This window comes from Embiotoca jacksoni, unplaced genomic scaffold, assembly GCF_022577435.1.
Source record: "Embiotoca jacksoni isolate LCO1_2020_lvr unplaced genomic scaffold, fEmbJac1.0.p SCAF_2, whole genome shotgun sequence".
NCBI lineage: Eukaryota > Metazoa > Chordata > Actinopteri > Embiotocidae > Embiotoca > Embiotoca jacksoni.
Window position 1 is genome coordinate 15,713,070 of NW_027185340.1, and position 18,811 is coordinate 15,731,880.

The window sequence follows — 18,811 nt, forward strand, 5'->3', positions numbered from 1 at the left end:
GGCATTATAATACATTGTTACCTACTTCTATCTAAAGAACCAGAGGATGGACTGCGCTTCATACTTCTCAACAGTTGCAGCTGTGAAATGTTAACATCTGGCAACAGTCTAATGACCATCTGTCGTCCCTGTGCTGCTAGAGAGAAATTCTCTACTTTCAAACTTATATTGGATAGTTAAGTGACAATTAAATGTGTTTGTGCATACATATAATGTTCTTTTTCTCCATTACATTGACTATGACATGCAACGTTAGGAGTTTGTGCACAATTTGAGCTCGTATCAATGTCTTTGATCAAGAAAAAACAAAAATGAAAGGCACTTTAAGTTGTTGTGGTGAGTTATGAATCAGTTGAAACAGGAAGCAGCTCAAATTACCGCAACAAGCTGGAGTTTGACATTAAAGTAAAGCAGTGAGAGCGAAGAGGTCAAGCTGGTGAATAGATGTGCATATTTACCCTCAATTTCAGTGTGCAACATTCGGTCTAAATGCTGCCGTTACACTTTAGAGCAGTGATAGGTTGCACAGTGGCTTGTGCGCAGGTATGGTGCAAACCATAACTTTTAATATACAAACACTGAGAACATGGTTTGGCCTAAGTCGGTCCGTGCCCTTGTGTTCCCCCGTAGAAGTCCTTTCCTGTGAATCCAACACCATACTCATGTCTGTATTGAGCTTTCTATGCTCTCCAATCTCCCTGTTACAGCGACTATTTCAAAACGCCTCCTCATATAACAAATTAGTGGCTTTTGAGGGATCGTAATTTTGTCAGCAATTTGTATCTTGTGGTCCTGCACAGGGCAAAATGTGCCCAGCTTGAAACTATTCCATCTTGCTGAGGGGAACCTTATTGGCTCAAGATGTGAAATAATGAAGGTTGTTCAAATGGGATATGGTGTTATCGGTAATGGATTTCATTATGTTTCTGAAAGTCACCCACCATACTGCCTATAACTGGTTATGGCATGATACTTCCACAAATAAATGTCATCTTTAGTTTGAACGATTGCGGCTAGTATAGACGGGCATGGCCTTTACAGGTACTTACAATGTGCCAGCTCACTACCAATGGGATCAATCTGTCTTTATGGCTGTTACACAGGTGAATTTCTTTAAGTTGATATGGATAGAAGCTCAGTTTGCGCCATTGAACATGAAGTATGGCTGAATTGGATGTTATTGTTCTCAACAAAGGTTATCATTTCATCTGATCTTACAGCATGTAAATGTATATAGTTTGTAGAGGTTTCTATTTCCTACAATCTGCATAATAAATAGAATTGGTGATCACATCAGGACGATTTAAAATTTTGTTGCAATGACATGAACGAAAGGTCTCAAAGAAATTCACCCCCTTAAAGCAAAGCAGGTTTTTCGGTTTGTTGATTCATCAGCTTGTCTTACATTCGACTTGTTGATCAGAATTTACTTACTTTTTTTGGAGGATCTGCCTGCAGTAAATCGTCAGCCTCTGTCATTTTTGGCTGCAGCCTTGTCACTCCGTTTCCAAATGGCATGGCCGTATTATGATGGGATGCGAAACACCACTCCAAATCCCCATTGTTCTGCCCTCTCTGTGTTTCCGAGGCAACAGTCTCCTACCATCTGGAAGGCCCTCATCCCTCAGTTTCTCTCATTTTCCTCTAATGGGTTTCTCCTCTGTCCTTTTCCCATCTCATTTTCTTTTTTCTTTCACTACTGTTTCTTTTTTTTATTCTCACCGACATCTTTTTTAATGTTTTTTGTGCTCTAATTTGATCCTCTCCCATTTCCCTTTTTTTCTTTCTTTGTGCTTTCGTTTTTTTCTTCATACCTTTCACTTTTAAGTGCTTACTGTATTACCATACTCTTTCATTTTCTCTCCTCTTTGCTTTTTTATCCTCCTGTGGTCATTTCTTCTCATTCAGCTGTGTTCTTTAATATGAGTACTTTGAATTATGCACCATCACACGTTCATAGTCACACACACATGGCAGATTTCCAAATCTGCGCGGAAAAACACTTACATACACAAGGGAACGTAATCATGTTAGTTTCCTACACTAGTATGTAACGCATGCATGATATACTGGTGGGTTAATCACACTTGACAGAGCTTTATAGACAAAGACAGATAGGAGCCCCTGAAAGGTGTTTAGTTTCATTGAAACGTGAACAAGGAAGTACGTTGCCGTGTGTGTGTGTGTGTGTGTGTGTGTGTGTGTGTGTGTGTGTGTGTGTGTGTGTGTGTGTGTGTGTGTGTGTGTGTGTGTGTGTGTGTGTGTGTGTGTGTGTGTGTGTTCCTCTAAAGGAGTGCCCATTATTCTCAGCAGATGCTGACCTTCAGCATGCTCCCTCTCTGGAGGGCAGCACTTGTTTCTCTTCCTTTTTTCTTTTCTTCTCAATCAGCCCCCCCCCCCCTCCTTTCAGTTACTTTTCTTCTTCCCCCTTCTCATTTTCTGCCCCTTTCTTCCTCTTTGTCCTTTCATGTTTTTTCTTCTCAGCTTCATAAGACCATCTATCTGAGAGGCTCGGTCTCTCTGTCTTGTAGCCATCGTCGCCTTTTCTTCAGTGTTTCACCTTGTTTCCCTACGTTTTTACATCTTTTACGCTTTCTGCCTTCCCTGGCTAAAGCAGGTTTTTGGAAAACCTTCTGTTTCTCCTTCATACCTCATTGCATGATAACCAGCGTCTCTTTATCTCTAGTTTTTGTCCCCATCCTTGTCTTCTTCCTCCTCGTTGTTCTCGTTTTCTTCTCCTGTCTGACTCAGCCCTCTGTAGCTACATCTCTTTGTCTCCTGTTTATCCCGACTTCTTATCCTCTTTCCATTCATCTACTTTCTCTCTGCCCTTTGCTCTTTGGTTGTTTCCACAGAAAGTAGATGAACATTTGACTCTTTAGTGGTCTGCTCTTTGCTTCTAAATTGCTTGTTGGCAGGTCGTCTTAACACAAATTTCCCCCTGCTGTGAAGTTCTCATTGCACAAAACATACAATTAGTGGACAGGTCAAGAAACAGTCCTCAGTGAAGTAAATATCATTTCTCACGCTCTAACTCTCCAGTCAACATCTCCTGCATAAAGAGCTCGAACTAATTTTTCTCCATATTCAGGTTTGTTTTTACATTTAACTGCCCACTTGACGTCTTTGGTCACTAAACCACATCAACCCTTTCAAAGTGAGAAGTGAATTTCTTCTCATAGGGAGGTAGGTCTTTATTCATTTCCAGGGGGAAATTCCTTGGCTACAGCAGCATCAAGAGCAATAACATAAGTCAATCAACAAAACCAGAATATAATTAGAGTATAAATAGTTATAGGAACAAATAATATGAAAACAAAATCATGTTTTTGCATTTAAACTGTACATAATTTTTATACAAATACTGACTGTTGTTTTTGTATTAAGAATTGACTTAACTAAGTAATACATGATTCAAAAGGAGATTGTTTAAATTTCGACAAAGTGAAACGTAGAAACTTCTACTCTGTTGTTTTGTCCACATCACACTGCAGTACACTGGTCTACAATTGACAGCAACTGCTAAAATTTGCATGCCAGCTAAAAATAAAAATAAAAATTACTCAGTAAAATACAGTAAAAACATCGCTTTATTTCCAAAGGCAGGGACCGTCATTAATGTAATTAGCTAACTTGTATATGCTGAGGTATGTGGGATTACAAGTTTTGCTTGAAAAATACTTTGATATTTATTACTGGAGACTCAACGGCATGGAAGCCAAGGTGCTTTTACAGCAGTTCGAATTAGGATTAAAAGCAGCTCGTTCCTGATATTTAATTTGGTTTTGGGAAGTTTTTGTTTTGGAAACGGAAACCTTTAAACATGAATCTTGTTTGCGCTATTTTTTGGTAACAAGCATTTTGTTCTAACAAATAACATTGTAATTATATGTTTCTTCATAATACGTTGGGCCTATTGTGATAACAAAGTAGCACTGTCCCACTATACATAAACAACACTTCTATAACATCTATGGATCATTAGGTAGGGATTTTGATGACTTTTTGACTTTTAACTTTTAATGTAAAATATGTATTTAGCTATCATGTGCAAGACTAATTTACAGCAATTTTGTTTATAAAAAAAATAAATAATCTGCAAACACTCAAATGATTATTAGCCAATCATTTGCCTACCTTAGGTAGCTAGAGATTGTTTTTTTTTTTTACTTGGTAAAATTAAATATCCACCATTTCAAAAAGTATGGGGAATTTTGAATGGTTTGCTAATTGTTATTATTCTAATCTAGGAAATTATTAGGTGAACTGGGCTTGACAATATTTTGTTTAGTTTTTTGTTTTTTTATAAAAAGTAATACAAATCTAGTTTCAGGTTACAAATTTTACTTTACTGCCCTCCTTCACAAATCTATAATAAGAACCTGCACGTGCTGTTTAACCCATATAAGTGACATCCATGAAAGTAAAACTGAGCTTCCACCGAAGTTTCTTGATTGTCAGTAACTCAGTCCTCGACCAAATGGTTGTTAGCTTTAGCAAATGGTGTTGAACGTTTGAATGTTATGTCTATGTATTTGGTATGCCTCCCCAATCCTGGTTGATAATACCCTTGCTTAGCCTCTGACCCCATCTTCTAAGTGTTTGGTGGGAACTGATGGAGTGTCATGTGACTTCAAGAGGTCAGAAGTCAAGGGAGGTTTAGGAGTCGCACACACACAAACACACAGACATTCGCCAACACAAACCACACTGACAGCTGAACCAACAGAATACCATCCCTCACACACACACACACACACACACACACACACACACACACACACACACACACACACGTGACACACAGTATGTAACCACTTAACCGTAAGTAGGAAAACAGCTTAGTGTCTTATTGGGCTTCTCCTAATAAAACAGAAAGACCTCTCTCCGCTGCTTCAGGCGTCGCTCTTAATGACTTGGCTCTGTTGTGTTAAAAGTTGTTTTTTTTCCCCCACTACTCTCAGGTAATACCGTTCCAGATGCCGTATACTGTACCTGCACTGTGTGCGCCACAGCAGCTTCGTGTGGTCTTACTTAGTCAAACAAAGACAACTGCCAATCACTCTGAAAGCTTTCCTTCTCTACTCCATATACATTTGCCTGAAAATGGCTTGTAATTGTATTTTTCACATATTCACAAATGCACTTTTCTTGGCACATGGCACTACATGTTAGCACCTGTGTTTCTGTCCATGTACTAATGAACAATACATGACAGAAATTCATAATTGCATCTCAGGACCCCCCCTCAAGTGAAATAATTGGATTTGGAAGCACTTGGCAGCACAAATGTGCATATTAATGAGCAATAATAGATTTCCTATAACTAATTTAATGTTTTAAAGCTCTAGCTTTACAGTTAGTAATGTTGGTGACATAGTGATGTCACAATTCCTCAATTAACAAGTCATATTATTATGAAAGGAAACTGAGCAGGTTAAGTGCCATTTTCTATTCATAAATACATATTTATTTTACTTTTTTTTATCATCCAAAATGTACTCACAAACACTCTGACTTTTGGTAGGTTATTGGACATGTCCTCATCGTCAAGGAACCCTGAGAGTAATCTCCAGACACATTAGCCACTAAAGTATAAAAGCTGTTGTGAACTTACGTCTACGATTACTTTTACTCTTTTTGAATCAGAATGAGAGGGTATCACTGTTCTATATGTTAAAGAAATATATGAATGAAATCAAATTTTCAAGCAAAAAATTTTTTTATTTATATATTTTATGTATACAGTTTGAGAAGTACATATTCACTCGAACACAAATGTTGGCAATAGCAGGGTTAAATTAATGTGAGGTTATTTCTATCTACTTGCACTCTATGCAACATCAACCAGGTTGTTCTTCAGAAGAATATTTCGTTCACACTTTATTTAACAGGAGTTTTGCCTGTCAAAAAAAAAATGTTTTTAGTCAGGTTAAAAAAAAGAAACACGATTATCAAAGGTGACGTACCTCAAAACCAGGAATCCTGGCTCTCTTCCCATTGGCTACCAACCTGATGCTATAATTTAAGGTATATTAATGAACTGAATTTAATAGAGTTCCCTAAGCAGTTTAAAGCAATATTCATTTATAGTAATTTGCAAAAACCTGACAATGTGATGCAGGATTTTCATCTTATTTTTTTTCATTACAGTGCAGTCTTCCAACAAATAGACTTTGCTGTCTTCTCCTATTCTTCCTTAGATAGATGAGAAGATATTTCTCCACCCTTCATTATTTTCCACTTAAGCGTTTATTGCGTCATTGTTTGGACTGTGCGTCTCTGATTAAAGCTTCATAATGAAGTATCAGATTAGGAAGATAAAACTAAGTTAAAGTTAGTTTAACTCCAGGGACGTTATATCACAGCAGCTCCATTTTCACTGTGGCTCCCAAAATGACATTACAACAGCAGTTGTGGAACAATTTGAGTTATTAATCTGTTTTATTACCACACTGTCAAAATATCGTGACTCTCATTGACAAAGAATCTGACACTGTTGAATGCAATATGAATATATGAGGGACTTTCTCGATTTTAAATCTAAAACCATTTTTAAGTGGGTATCAACACATGGTGAGGATTCAACTCTATAAAGATTCATAAAGGAATAACTGAATTAAAGCCACACTAGTTCATTTCCTCGTCTTTCCTTTCCCTCACTTTAAATATCCCTCTTTACCTCCCCCTCTCTCGCTCTTCCTCAACTCATAACGAACCACCCCCCCCCCCCTTCCCTGTCTAAAACTTTTCCTCTCTGCTCATGTTGAAGCCGCTCTGTTTGTGTTTTAATGCTTGGTTATATTGAGTCAATCCATCGGCGACATGGCTGTCTTTGGCTCTCAGGAGTTTTTTAAACGGTTGTGTCACAACGTTACGTCTTGTCTCTTGTTTTGTCTTTTTCCCCCTGTTGCTTTGAGGCAGACTCGGGTGATAGATGGCTGTGTGTGTGTGTGTGTGTGTGTGTGTGTGTGTGTGTGTGTGTGTGTGTGTGTGTGTGTGTGTGTGTGTGTGTGTTTCCACTAGTTTAACAGCTGTATGCAGCCCTTTTAGAAAGCGTAAGTGAGTGTGTGTGTTTATGAGAGAAAGGGGCAGGTGCAGAGGCGATATAACAAGTCCTTGTTTCCGCTGAAATCCATCAGAAATCTCTTAAATACCAGGGAATTACAACGGCTCACATTACTCTCAATTACTGTCAGACCTGGAGAGAAATCCCTCCAATTATCCTTTTGAATATCTGACCTATGTTCTCTGAGTGCATCGACATAACTAACGGCATTAGGAAGTCATCCCTAAACAGGTATTACATAGTTGAATTTCACTTCAAACTGAGCCCTGAATGGCTTTTCTGTTCTGCTTGGAATGTTTTCAATTTTACGTTTTGGTTTGATGACTCTCTCAATTATGTTAAACTAGTTGTTGCATGTGCCAGGAAGCTGTTCTCATTCATTACATCTGTTTCTCTCGTTCTGTCTTCCTCTCTGTCTCTTTCACATAGGCACATACGTGCACACATACACACACAGACCACCAGTCTCCTCATTTGGTCTTAACTCCTCTCCAGCTGTGTGCCAATTTGCCTCCTCCAGAGTACGTGGGGGATTTTTGGAAAGGGGGGGGGGGGTGATGAGGAGCGAGCACTGCGTTTAAGCAGTGTGTGTGCGCATGTGTGCTTATGCAAAATGTCCTCTCTTTGTGTGTATGTCTACATGAGTGTTTTAGTTCTAGTACTGTATGCTTGTGTGTGTGTGTGTGTGTGTGTGTGTGTGTGTGTGTGTGTGTGTGTGTGTGTGTGTGTGTGTGTGTGTGTGTGTGTGTGTCAGTAATGGGTTTCATCCACATTACTCTGTAATCCCCAGCTGCTGTGCAGTGCTGACTGGGTTCATGAAGGGAGAATTCCAAACTTGCCACCGGATTTACACCGGATTCTCTAAAGATTACCAATGGATTTCTACGCCATTCCCGATTTGGAAACTCTCATTATTCACTTGTGCTACAATGATTATTTTCAATATTGATTAGGCTGTCAATTCTTTTATTAAAGTCCCCTTCAGGTATTTATTAAACCCCCTAAAAACCCATCCGCGGCTATCAAAATTGTATATTAGAAGTTGTTTTTTTTTTCCCAGAAATAAATCCCCTACTTCCTCAAAGGTTCTTAGAAGTCACTTGACACCTTTGTCAGAATGAAGCCGTGAGCCACTGTGACGTCACCCAATGGTCTGTGAACCGCTGTTTTAAATCCTCCAGTCTGGCATTTTGGCTGTTGCCATCTTGTTTTTTGACCATATTTGGATGAGCTGAGTAGGAGTTATTGGTGGATCTGATTTTATCTGCCTGAGAACCTGAGCACACTGTGCCTGCCAACCTATACTGGAATCAAAAAGCATAGAGCTTTTTGAAGCCTAATATCAAAAGAAGATTGGAATTATTTTCAGAAAGACCACCAGAACACTAATCAGAACGAGGGAGTTTAGCAAATGACACCATAATGACTTGTGGGGGGAAAAAATGATTGACTTTATATTTCTAAGAGAAGTTTTTGAATTGGAGTCCATTGGAGCCAGAAAATGTTTTGGACCCCTCAGTAGTTCTGCACTTTAAGGTACTTCCGCATTGCTTCACTTTTCAGATCTGTGTTTACCAACCCAGAGACTGTACATCAACATACAGTCTCTGGGTTGGTAATCACAGATCTATAATTATGCAAAAAGTCCCCTCCGCCCCACCCACCCACCCACCCATGTCTTCTAGCATATAAAAACACCACATAAACATGTCAAATAGGTTACAAGCTTGATTTTCAATGGAGGGAGTCTTTAGATTAATACCTTATGTTTTAGTCTGCCAGAAAACAGAGTAGAATGGCCAAATGAGCCTTTATTGCCCAAGTGACAAATGTACCCTCTTTATTACTCCTATTATGAGAAGTGTGTATATTCTACATTTGTTTACAATTTAATTTCAGTCTTCCAACGTATAAACCCCAATCATCCCTGAGATCCAATAAAATATCCTTATTTTCCAGATTTCCAGCCAATCAATGTAAAATTGCCAGCTGGCTGTGACAGGTTTGGAGAAAAAGCATCACAGACAAATCTAAAGCATGCCACAAACACTCAACAAGACCAAGTTTATTGGTCACAGCTCTACAAACCAGTACAGAACTTTATAACTGCAAGCAATTAAAAACCACAGAGATCAAATAAAAACTAAGTAGTAGTAGACCAAAAAAAGACCAGAAAACCAACATTTCACTGCTCCTTGTTCACCATTCATCATCTGTTTTCTTTTTTCCTTCTCCACATTTCCGTGATATCCAAAAATCCCCCCATCTCTCTCCACATTTCTACTCTTTGTCATTTCTAACTTGTGTTATCACGACTGGCCCTTTTCTACTTTCTACAATCCAACTTTCTTACTGTCTGCCGTTTTTGTGCAAATAATTGTTGAAACATTTTGATAAAAAGTGGCACTGGGTATTCTCATTTGACGATAGCAGTATAACAGTGTGTGACAATATCACAATAAATAATGGTGCAAGTAAAGAGTTAATAGTTAATGTCATGTAAACAGTTCAGAGGTAATGTAAGGCCTTACTTCACAATAGCTGCTTATGACTCTAGAGCAGTGGTTCTTAACCTTATTGGAGGTACTGAACCCTGCGAGCTTCATCAGTGCATTCACCGAACCCTTCGTAATTGGAAAAATAAAATAGGATTTCTTCAAAACATAGGTATATATTTTATTAGTGCACAAAATGAACCATGCATCAGTTGCACGCAAAATCACTGTGTGCAAAGAACAAATCCAACAAAACATGAATTTCACACAAAAACATAACTCAATGAATGATTTGCGATCAGGTACGCAACTTCGTAGGATGCTGTGAGGATCGGTTTGTCGACAAACAAAACATGAATTTCACACAAAAACATAACTCAGTGAATAGCGCGGCTTCACCTTGGCAAGTGCCACTCTCATATCATTTTCGCAGCAAAGTCTGTTCCTTTTCTTAGTTTTCATGTCCACCATCCTCGAAAAGGATTGCTCACAAAGGTACGTTGTAACAAACGGTGTGAGTATCTCAAGGGCTTTCTTGGCAATACGAGGGTATGGTACGATTTGGTGACACCAAAACGTTGAGAGCATTGTTGTTCCGAAGAGTTGCTGTTGAAGCTGGCTCTGCTGAAGTTCAATGATTTCGTCGAGGCATTCATCGTTGACATCTGCTGTCGCAACACTAAGCGTGAACGGCTGTCTCACCCATGCTGGATATGGAAAATTGAATTTTAAAGCGGCAGCTCGCTTGACCGCAGTGTGTGTCTGCCGAACCCCTGAGAGTGACTCATCGAACCCCTGGGGTTCGATCGAACCCAGGTTAAGAACCACTGCTCTAGACTATCTTTAAATCCTACCAATGATGTATTTTTCCTGCTGCATACTCTTGCTGTTTTGATTTTCCGCACCTTCTTTACTTTTCTTCTTATCCCTGTTTTTCATCTCCCTCATACCTCCCCCTTCACTTTGCTGTTCGTCCCCTCTTCCTCTCCCTCTTATCTCTCTCTCTCTCTCTCTCTCTCTCTCTCTCTCTCTCTCTTCACCTCCCCATCACCTCTCCACTGCTCTTATCTCTGCCTCAGTGACATTATCGTGTCCAGGGGCCAAATGCTAAGTGACAGATTGACTGACTGATATGGGCACAGGTATACTGGCTCCTGGGTGGATAGGCGAGCCCTGCAGATTGGCTGGCAGGCAGACCCGGAGTCGTAAAGCATCTAAAAAGAGAGAGACGGAATCAGGCGGACACATGGACAGACAGGGCAGCTGGCAGACTGACATGTTGGTTGGTTTTTCCAGCAGACAAAACAGCTGTAGCTGTGGAGAGCAGAGACACGTGAGATATCTAGCTGATACCACAGAGTGACTTACAATAAGTGTAGCAGAATAAACCAGAAACCAGGAGACAGGTGACAGATAGCTTGACAGATGAATTGACAGAGTATCAAGAAATGTAATGTGTGTGCGCATGCTCACACACACACACACACACATGAACATGCTACCAGTGGAAATGGAGCCAGGAGGGGCAGAAGCAGACATCCCAAATATGATGGGCATGTAGTTAGTTAGAGACTTTCCACTGCTGACCACCCAAATTGACAGTCGCAGGCGTCATCATGGAGACCACCAGCACTCTGCGTGCGTCTGAGTGCTCTGTTCAAGTATTTATCTACAAATCTTTGTTTGATTTAGTCAGTTTGTCTCCATACTTGTAGGCACATTAACATTATTTCCAGGCAATAGCTAACAGGTCAACTGTGTGATTGGTTGGAGGTTGTGGAGCCCCTCCCACTCAGCTATGCATATCAATGATAAGTGTCATTATGGCACTTATTGAGAGTAACGTGATTCTGCTCCGATCACAAGTGCCTGCTTCAGTTTGCATAATTTTGAAGCATATTAAACCACATTTGAGAAATTATAGGGATATCAAAATTGTACTGGACTATTTTATTTTTAACACATTTGGTGTCACATTTATGCACACATACAAGCAAGCACAGACACACTGTTAAAACGCAGATTTTAAAACGAAAGGAGAATAAAAGTGAGACAGGCGGGTTGAATCAAGAGAGGATGAGACACAAACGTAGACAAATGAAAGAGACAGAAAGACGGCGAGATAAAATCTAATACCTTGTAATGTTTGCTATGCGGACGACACATGTATGTGTACTTGCTTTCCACTGGGCAAGACATCGATACCTATGAACAGGACTAGACTGGATTACCACAGCTGTGTGTGTGTCTTTGCTTGCGTTAACTGAGCCCTAGCCTACTTAAAACTGTCACATGTCACTTATATTCTGTTGCTATGTGATCTTTGGCTGGGATGAGCTGTTGGCCGTGTGTCTTGCTTGTCCCTCTCGCTGCGTCTGTTTTCTCTTCGGTCCACCACAGATAGTTTTGAGCAGGATTTCATGAATATTTCAACCTCAGCGGAGAGCTTCACCAGAAAAGCTCGCAACAGGTGTCCTATTCAAATTTGCTCGTAGTTTCTTTTTAAAATACGCGAAAAGAACATCACAAGTCAAAACAAAAACAACAAAGGGTTCGAAGAGCCAGGAGAGGGTTGCTTATTTGTTTTGTTGAGTGATTTCAGGTGGAGCAGTAGGTTAAAGCTGCAGCTATGTTCTGGTTTCATGCAGGCCAATTATGTTTCAAAACACTGACATTTTTACTGGATCATATTTATTTTGATGGCAAAAATGTGGTAGTATTGAATACAAATGATGACAAATGATAATTGCTTTCTTTCCACTAACAACAGTACAGAAGTTGCCAAAGTTTGTCAAATCAAAATTGTACAGAAGATTGAACTTTGGATTAATGCATGAACTTATTTGCACTTAGCCATGATGTCATTTATTGGATGACATCACACTGGTTGTAAAACAGAATATTTGTACGATAAACTGAGCTGAATTTAAGAGTTCAGCCACGGGCAACCTTCACACAACATCACACAACAAGCTTTTTGACCATTGGCTGCATCTGCCCTATTATTGACTAGTTAAGGGTGACTTTACCAATACTGACACATAACTGTTTATGTTCCATGTTACACTAAATAAAACAGTTTTTGTTTTTTTTGGTTTAACAACTTAAAAACGCCATTGTTAAATGCATTTGTTCAAGATTGTATCAATCTCTTTTCCAGACGAGGTCCGATGGATCCAGCTGACTACCCCATGCAGCCGTGGTCAGGTCATTACCCCGGACCTCCCCAGGCCCAACAGGGATACCCCCAGTCCCCGTCCTACCCCATCCCCAACTCCCAGTCGGGCCCGTCTTACTCCAGCTACCTACCTGGCCAACCCTACCCACGGCCGGGAGACCCTCGAGGCGTCGACCCTGGCTACTACCCCCCACCCAAGGTAGATAAATGCGAGCAAGTTGCTTCATATAATAAAGCATAATGTTATAGTTCAGAGAGCAGTTGGAAAGTAACTCCCGTCTTGGTTTTGTGCTGCTATATCTACCTGTTTGTATTTCCTCCTTCTCATACTTTGATCATGTTTGACTTTTCCTTGTTTTCATCTCCTAGTGTTTTCCCACTGTTTTCTGCTCCTATAGCTCCCAGCAGAGAGGGCCCTTGCGGCAGGACGTGCCCCCATCTCCTACCCCTCCGCTTCGTGGACTGCGGTACGACACTATGACACGTGGAACTGGGGGTGGAGGTTACAGGTAGGGGCCAATGGCGACAATTACAGGTAAATTTTTAGCTCTAAAATACTACTCTTTTTTTTACAAATCACTCGGTTTATCCATTTTAACACAAGACGAGTGTTCTGAAATCTGAAATTTACCAAATACGACAAACAAATCATGTACAAACAGAGTATTAAAATTAGACAGAATAATGTATTTTCCCATATGTAAAATCAAGTTCCAAGTGCATGCCTCTCTTTGATTAAAGCCTTTTATAATGAAAGTCTACATTAGTACTCAAAATAATTCAATACGCCAGTATTGTTCTGAGTAAATCTGAGCACATGTTTAATTGGTTACAGGTACCAGGTGGAGCCCAGTACAGGCCGGTATAGCTATACGGGGGAGGGAGGAAGACAGCAACAGCAACACCAAACCAACCCAAGACAGAAGAATGCCATGACTGCAGCTGTGTAGTCAAATCAGGTCCAATATTAACCGCTACGTATTGTGCAGCTCTTCTACTTTTAGTACACCAGTGAAATAGAGTCGAAACCTCAAAATGGCGATTTGATTTCCTCATCATTATCAGACACTGTCTGCGTCGTTTGAAGTCTTTGGCAATATAAAGACAAGCAAGGTATAGAAGGTTAATTATAGGGTGGCCGCAATGATGCATAATGTCTGTTGTTTGAAGTCATTTAAATTGCTTTGAGTCTTCCCAGAGTATAAATTTAGCAGGGTTTTTAACTTTTCACTTTGCTCTGATTAAGTCGCCTCTTTCAAGAATCAGCCTGAGCCGCAAAGGTAATTGGATTCATTTAAATTAAGCCACTACAGGCATACATGCAGCTCTGCACACTCTCATGTTGTTCCCGGTGGTTCCACTTCTGCTGCTCCGACAGGACAAAAAGTAAAATATCCACTAATGCAACATGAAATAACCAAAAGTATTCTCCGGATTGAAGCCGTTTGTATTTGCAAAAAGGTGACTGTAGGGCTTTGAGTCTCCTCTTAAGTGTTGAGATGTGGAGGCAAACGGAAAAAGTCTAAATGATCATGTGTTCCAGAACTGTATGGATAGCAGCAAATTAGTCGTGGCAAAGATATTGTTCTTTGCTCTGACTATTAAGCTCATCATAACTTTACTATTAGCGCTATGAAATGGTATAACCATCCATGGTTAAATAACTATGATATGAATAAAACTCAACAAGGCAAGTGAAGTTCGGGTGATATTTACAGTAGGTGAAACAAAGTGCTCATTTTGAGACCCAATGTCTCAATCTGCCAAACAGGGAGAACGCCACTATACCAATCTTTATGAAAGTGCAGATTTTGTCCTCAAGACTAGTCCGATGTATCATATATAGTTTTGTCAGTGAATTATGGAAACTTTCAAGTGGCAGAGTAGAGCACTGTACTGATTATTTTTCTGTGTAATACTTTTAATAATGCTACCTTTCATTTTTATCCAAAAAAATATTTCTCTCGGTAGAGTCCAATTCAATCACATTTTTAGTCCAGGACTTGATATAATCAAGTCAGAAACTGGCTGTTGGTTTGTAGCACTTATGAATGACCCTGCTTTAAAATTACATTGTGATAACAATATCTAAAACCAGTTGTAGAAATACTAGACCTCAAATTGACAGGTCATATTAACAGAACTGGAATTACATTTATCTTTGGATTGATACCTTATTTGAAATGACCTCAACTTGAATGAATGCTAAGTTTGCATGAATTGAACTTTTATCTTTACTTAATGTGTGTTGTCAGCGTGTGTTTTAGGGAATCGTATCAGAACTAAGGAGAGTTTTTGACCACTTTTCAGTTTATGAGAGATCCCCATTTTGTCTCACGTTCATGTCAACCAACAAACGTTGACATTCTGGAAGAAGGTCCGTTGAGAACAAGACAACCATTTTATGAATGATGCTGAGACCTCCTGAAAAAAAAGAAAAAAAAACAGACAAGTGAATGCATTCACAGAGCAAGATTACAACAATATTAAAATTTTGCACCGGTACAACTTTTTAATACTGCCTTCTCCTTTACTGGGAGTAACTTACACCACAAAAGAACTTCAATTTAAAACTGATATAACAATTTAAATATTGGCCATGGGAACTTGACAGTTTTTTTTTTTTTTTAAAGCAACACTACATAAAGGTGGAAGAGTTTATTTCATAATATATCAAACCCACTAAAATGTGCTATCTTGTACTAATGTCTGTACTAGTCTTGTTTAAATTCCAGACTGAAGGCTGCTAGCCTCACAGATGTCCATACTGTTAGGTAAACCAGAGAAAAGTATTTTTGTTTTTTTCAGTGTTTAACTGAGCAGTGATAGAGGTCATTTCCCACTCTGTGTTACTTCTGCTGGATGTGAAGGACTTCTCTGTGGCCTGATGGTGTAGGCATCACTGCGTCCTGCTCGAACATGAAGAGAGCTTCAGAGTGTTGTCAGAGCCGCACCACAGTGTGGATCCATTTAGCCACTTACTAAACCATCAGTTGAGTGTGACTAAGAGTTAGAGTCTAGCATAACAGTTCTGTGTTTCACTCCACAAAGCTCAGCAGTATTAATTTCAATGGCGATTAAATGTTTCAAATGACATTTCAGGATTAGGTGGTTTGCATTTCAGAGGGTGAAATCCCACTAAAGTGAATGTCCAGAATAATTAGACTGAAACACATGCAGGAGAATGTAAAATAGATGTAGGTCTAAAATCTTTTTCTTCTTGGTTTTCGTGTACAAATCTGGACTTTTATATGAACAAGAAAGGAAGAAGGAAGGTTGACAGGAAGGCAGGAAATAAAGGAAAGATAAGGATGGGGTATGAGAATTTAAACAAATGAAGAAAATGAGGGAAGAAAGGAAAAAAAGAACAGGATGACAGGACGTGGAAAGAAAGAGGGATATTAAAAGAAAGAGAAAGAATGAAAGTTCATACAAATTGTTGCAGCAGTTCTTCTGCAGTAGGAGGAGGGTTACAGGAGTGGGCTTGTATTGACTGAATGTAGTGAATTTATGAATATTTGTCTTTTTATGCTTTTATCAATTTTCAGCACCACTATCGAAATCAAACTTCCAAATCAAGCTTTCCCCATATTACAGAAAGTACCATAATAAAGTACAGTTTTACCTGATGGTTAAATGGTCAGATTTAGACACCAAAATAATGCAAGTCCCTTTAGATCATTTTACTCCTTTGCTCGGGGCTCACTTTGTTTGCTAGCATTTAACATTACAATAACACAACAGTGAGTGACTTTGTGGTTACCTCGAATTATTTCAAATCTTATAAAATAAGCTTTTGCTGCAGGGGAAATGCTCAGTGGTTAAGTTGGTTAGTAAATGGTACTCCAGTTAGCTTTGCATTGAAATGTTACAGTTTTTGAAATGGTAAAACAAACTGTTGTATTCAATATGGTAACAAAAAGGCCCACTGAGCTCCAAAAGGTCATTTTCATTGCTTTGGATAATCATAGTTACATATGTATTACAGCATACTAACGAGTGTGCATCGAGCAGCAGAGAAAATTATCCCCGGGGATCACATGAATGATTTTGATATCATCATTCTAAAAAAAAAATCTATCGCACTCCTTTAAGACAAAATAAGCAAAAATCAAAGACGGACGTCTCCTCAGCTGTGAATGCTGGGTCAGTGTCTGGCGCAGCTTTTTTTTTTTAAGCTACGGTGTGTTGATATGAGAGACATTACATGAAGATGTATTTCTGTTACTCCTCTGATGGACAGTTAACTTGTATTTAACGTATCAAAAGCATTTATTTTGTATCGTGTTTGTTTGGTCATTGTTGCCGTGCTGCTGTGAGGTACACTGCATACTTACGGATCACACTTCAATTCCATTTCCTGGTTTTCTATATGCAATTTACATTAAACTAATTAACTGTGGAAGCAAGCTTTTATTTTTAATTGGTGAGAAAATTTACAGAAAAAAGCAACAACACCTTGTGTGTAGCATGGTAACAAATCAAACATCTTGTATGACTCATGGTTTTCAGCAGTACAATACGAGTTGCACAAGTTGAAGGTACTCACTCGAATCTTGTAAATGAAGGGTTCCGGTCTGCTTGGTTCTCCTTTAACAGAGAGTGTATGAAGGAACCAACTAAATAACCTCACTGTCTTCGAAGTATAGCATTTTTTATTACACTGCTTGCATCTAAAAATTCAAATCGAATCTCATTTTATAATGTTGTAACAATTCTATTACTGTTTTCCAACATTTTATATTTATGTATATAACCTCTTTTTTTGCATTAAAATATTCATTTAAAAAAAAGTTTGGCCAATGATGTCCTACTTTAAATGTAATAAAAAACGTTTTAAAAAAAAAAAAAAGAATTGCTTCTCTTAAAGTTACACTGCATGCCTAGCACATCTGCTAAGGTTAATTAAATATGAGTCAGGAGAAATTATTTCCCTCATGTCCCCTGTACCCTACAAGGTGAATCATTAACATTGCCAACCCAATTTAGTCCATCATTTAAGCAGCTGATAAATTGTACCTTTGTGATAAGAGATAGATGTTGGCCCCAAATTAATGTAAGACTAATTATCAATTAGAAAAAGAAGATAAGGAACTCTGATTGCAGCACAAACTTTTCCCAGTTTCTCCAGCGAAATGCCATCGTGCTGCTGGGTCATATCCCTCGGATTAATAAGCATTTAGTCACACTGTGTGCCTTAAGGTGCTTCCTTATTTGTTAGACACTGTGAGCGCTGGACTCGGGCAGCAATCAGAGAAGTTAGCAGTAATGAGACACACAGGCCAAGGAAATGTTTTATCAGTCAAGGCTTAATTAGCATATCCCAGACCTCTTGGCCAATGGGGAGAGGGAGAGGAAGTAATTAAATTCTCCTGAGTCACTGCCAAGGCTCAATATGATTCTACAAAGTGTGTCTTTTTTGTGCGTGTGAATGTGTATATGTCTTTTCAACATTCAGTGTTCTGATTGTAACGTGTATTTAGATCCTGGTGTGTTTGTTAATGCGTGCCAGAACTTAAATCAGTCAAAAGGATTAATTGCAGCGTACCTCCGGACTCTTCTCACCGTCAGGATCAAACATGTCACTGAAATGCAGAAAACGAAAAGAACGGCAGGACTGAACGACAACTCGTACACTTTTAACTCTTCTGACTTTTAGCTGATTGAAAGAGTGAAAATGGGCTCATTTAATTGTCTGTTCCATGATAGGTCTGGATTTTAGCATTGTATTGAAATATTTAAATAAAACGTTTCTGCTTCTCTTGATGAGCCAGCTGCACAGGCGGTATGAAGTGCAAATTTACCTGGGGGCCACTGTTTCTGGGAGCTTGGTAAATGTGGTTTTTTTTAATTAGCTACAAGCAGGGGAAGTTTACATTCAACATTAGAATCTAGAGTTTATTCAGAATAGTGTGAAAAACAACAACCATCTATTGACTGAATGGAAATGCTTTGTTAACGATAGCGCCCACTGAAGAATAGTCCTACTCATTCAAGCTGACAGTGTGGCTACAACAACTCAAATAACCACTCTTTTCATTTGCGGTGAGCTGAATAGCCTCTCAGAAA

At 39.1% G+C, this 18,811-nt stretch overlaps 1 protein-coding gene across 1 annotated transcript in view; it reads left to right on the forward strand.

The window, feature by feature from the left end:
- The window catches only part of pard3bb (par-3 family cell polarity regulator beta b), a 198,047-nt gene extending 180,450 nt beyond the window's left edge, over positions 1-17,597 (forward strand). Inside the window, exons 24-26 of the mRNA XM_069154755.1 lie at positions 12,725-12,937; positions 13,138-13,277; positions 13,578-17,597. Of these exons, the coding sequence (XP_069010856.1) occupies positions 12,725-12,937; positions 13,138-13,255 (331 nt within the window). The 3' untranslated portion in view covers positions 13,256-13,277; positions 13,578-17,597. The remainder of the gene's footprint in view (positions 1-12,724; positions 12,938-13,137; positions 13,278-13,577) is intronic.
- The last annotated feature ends 1,214 nt before the right edge of the window (positions 17,598-18,811 follow it).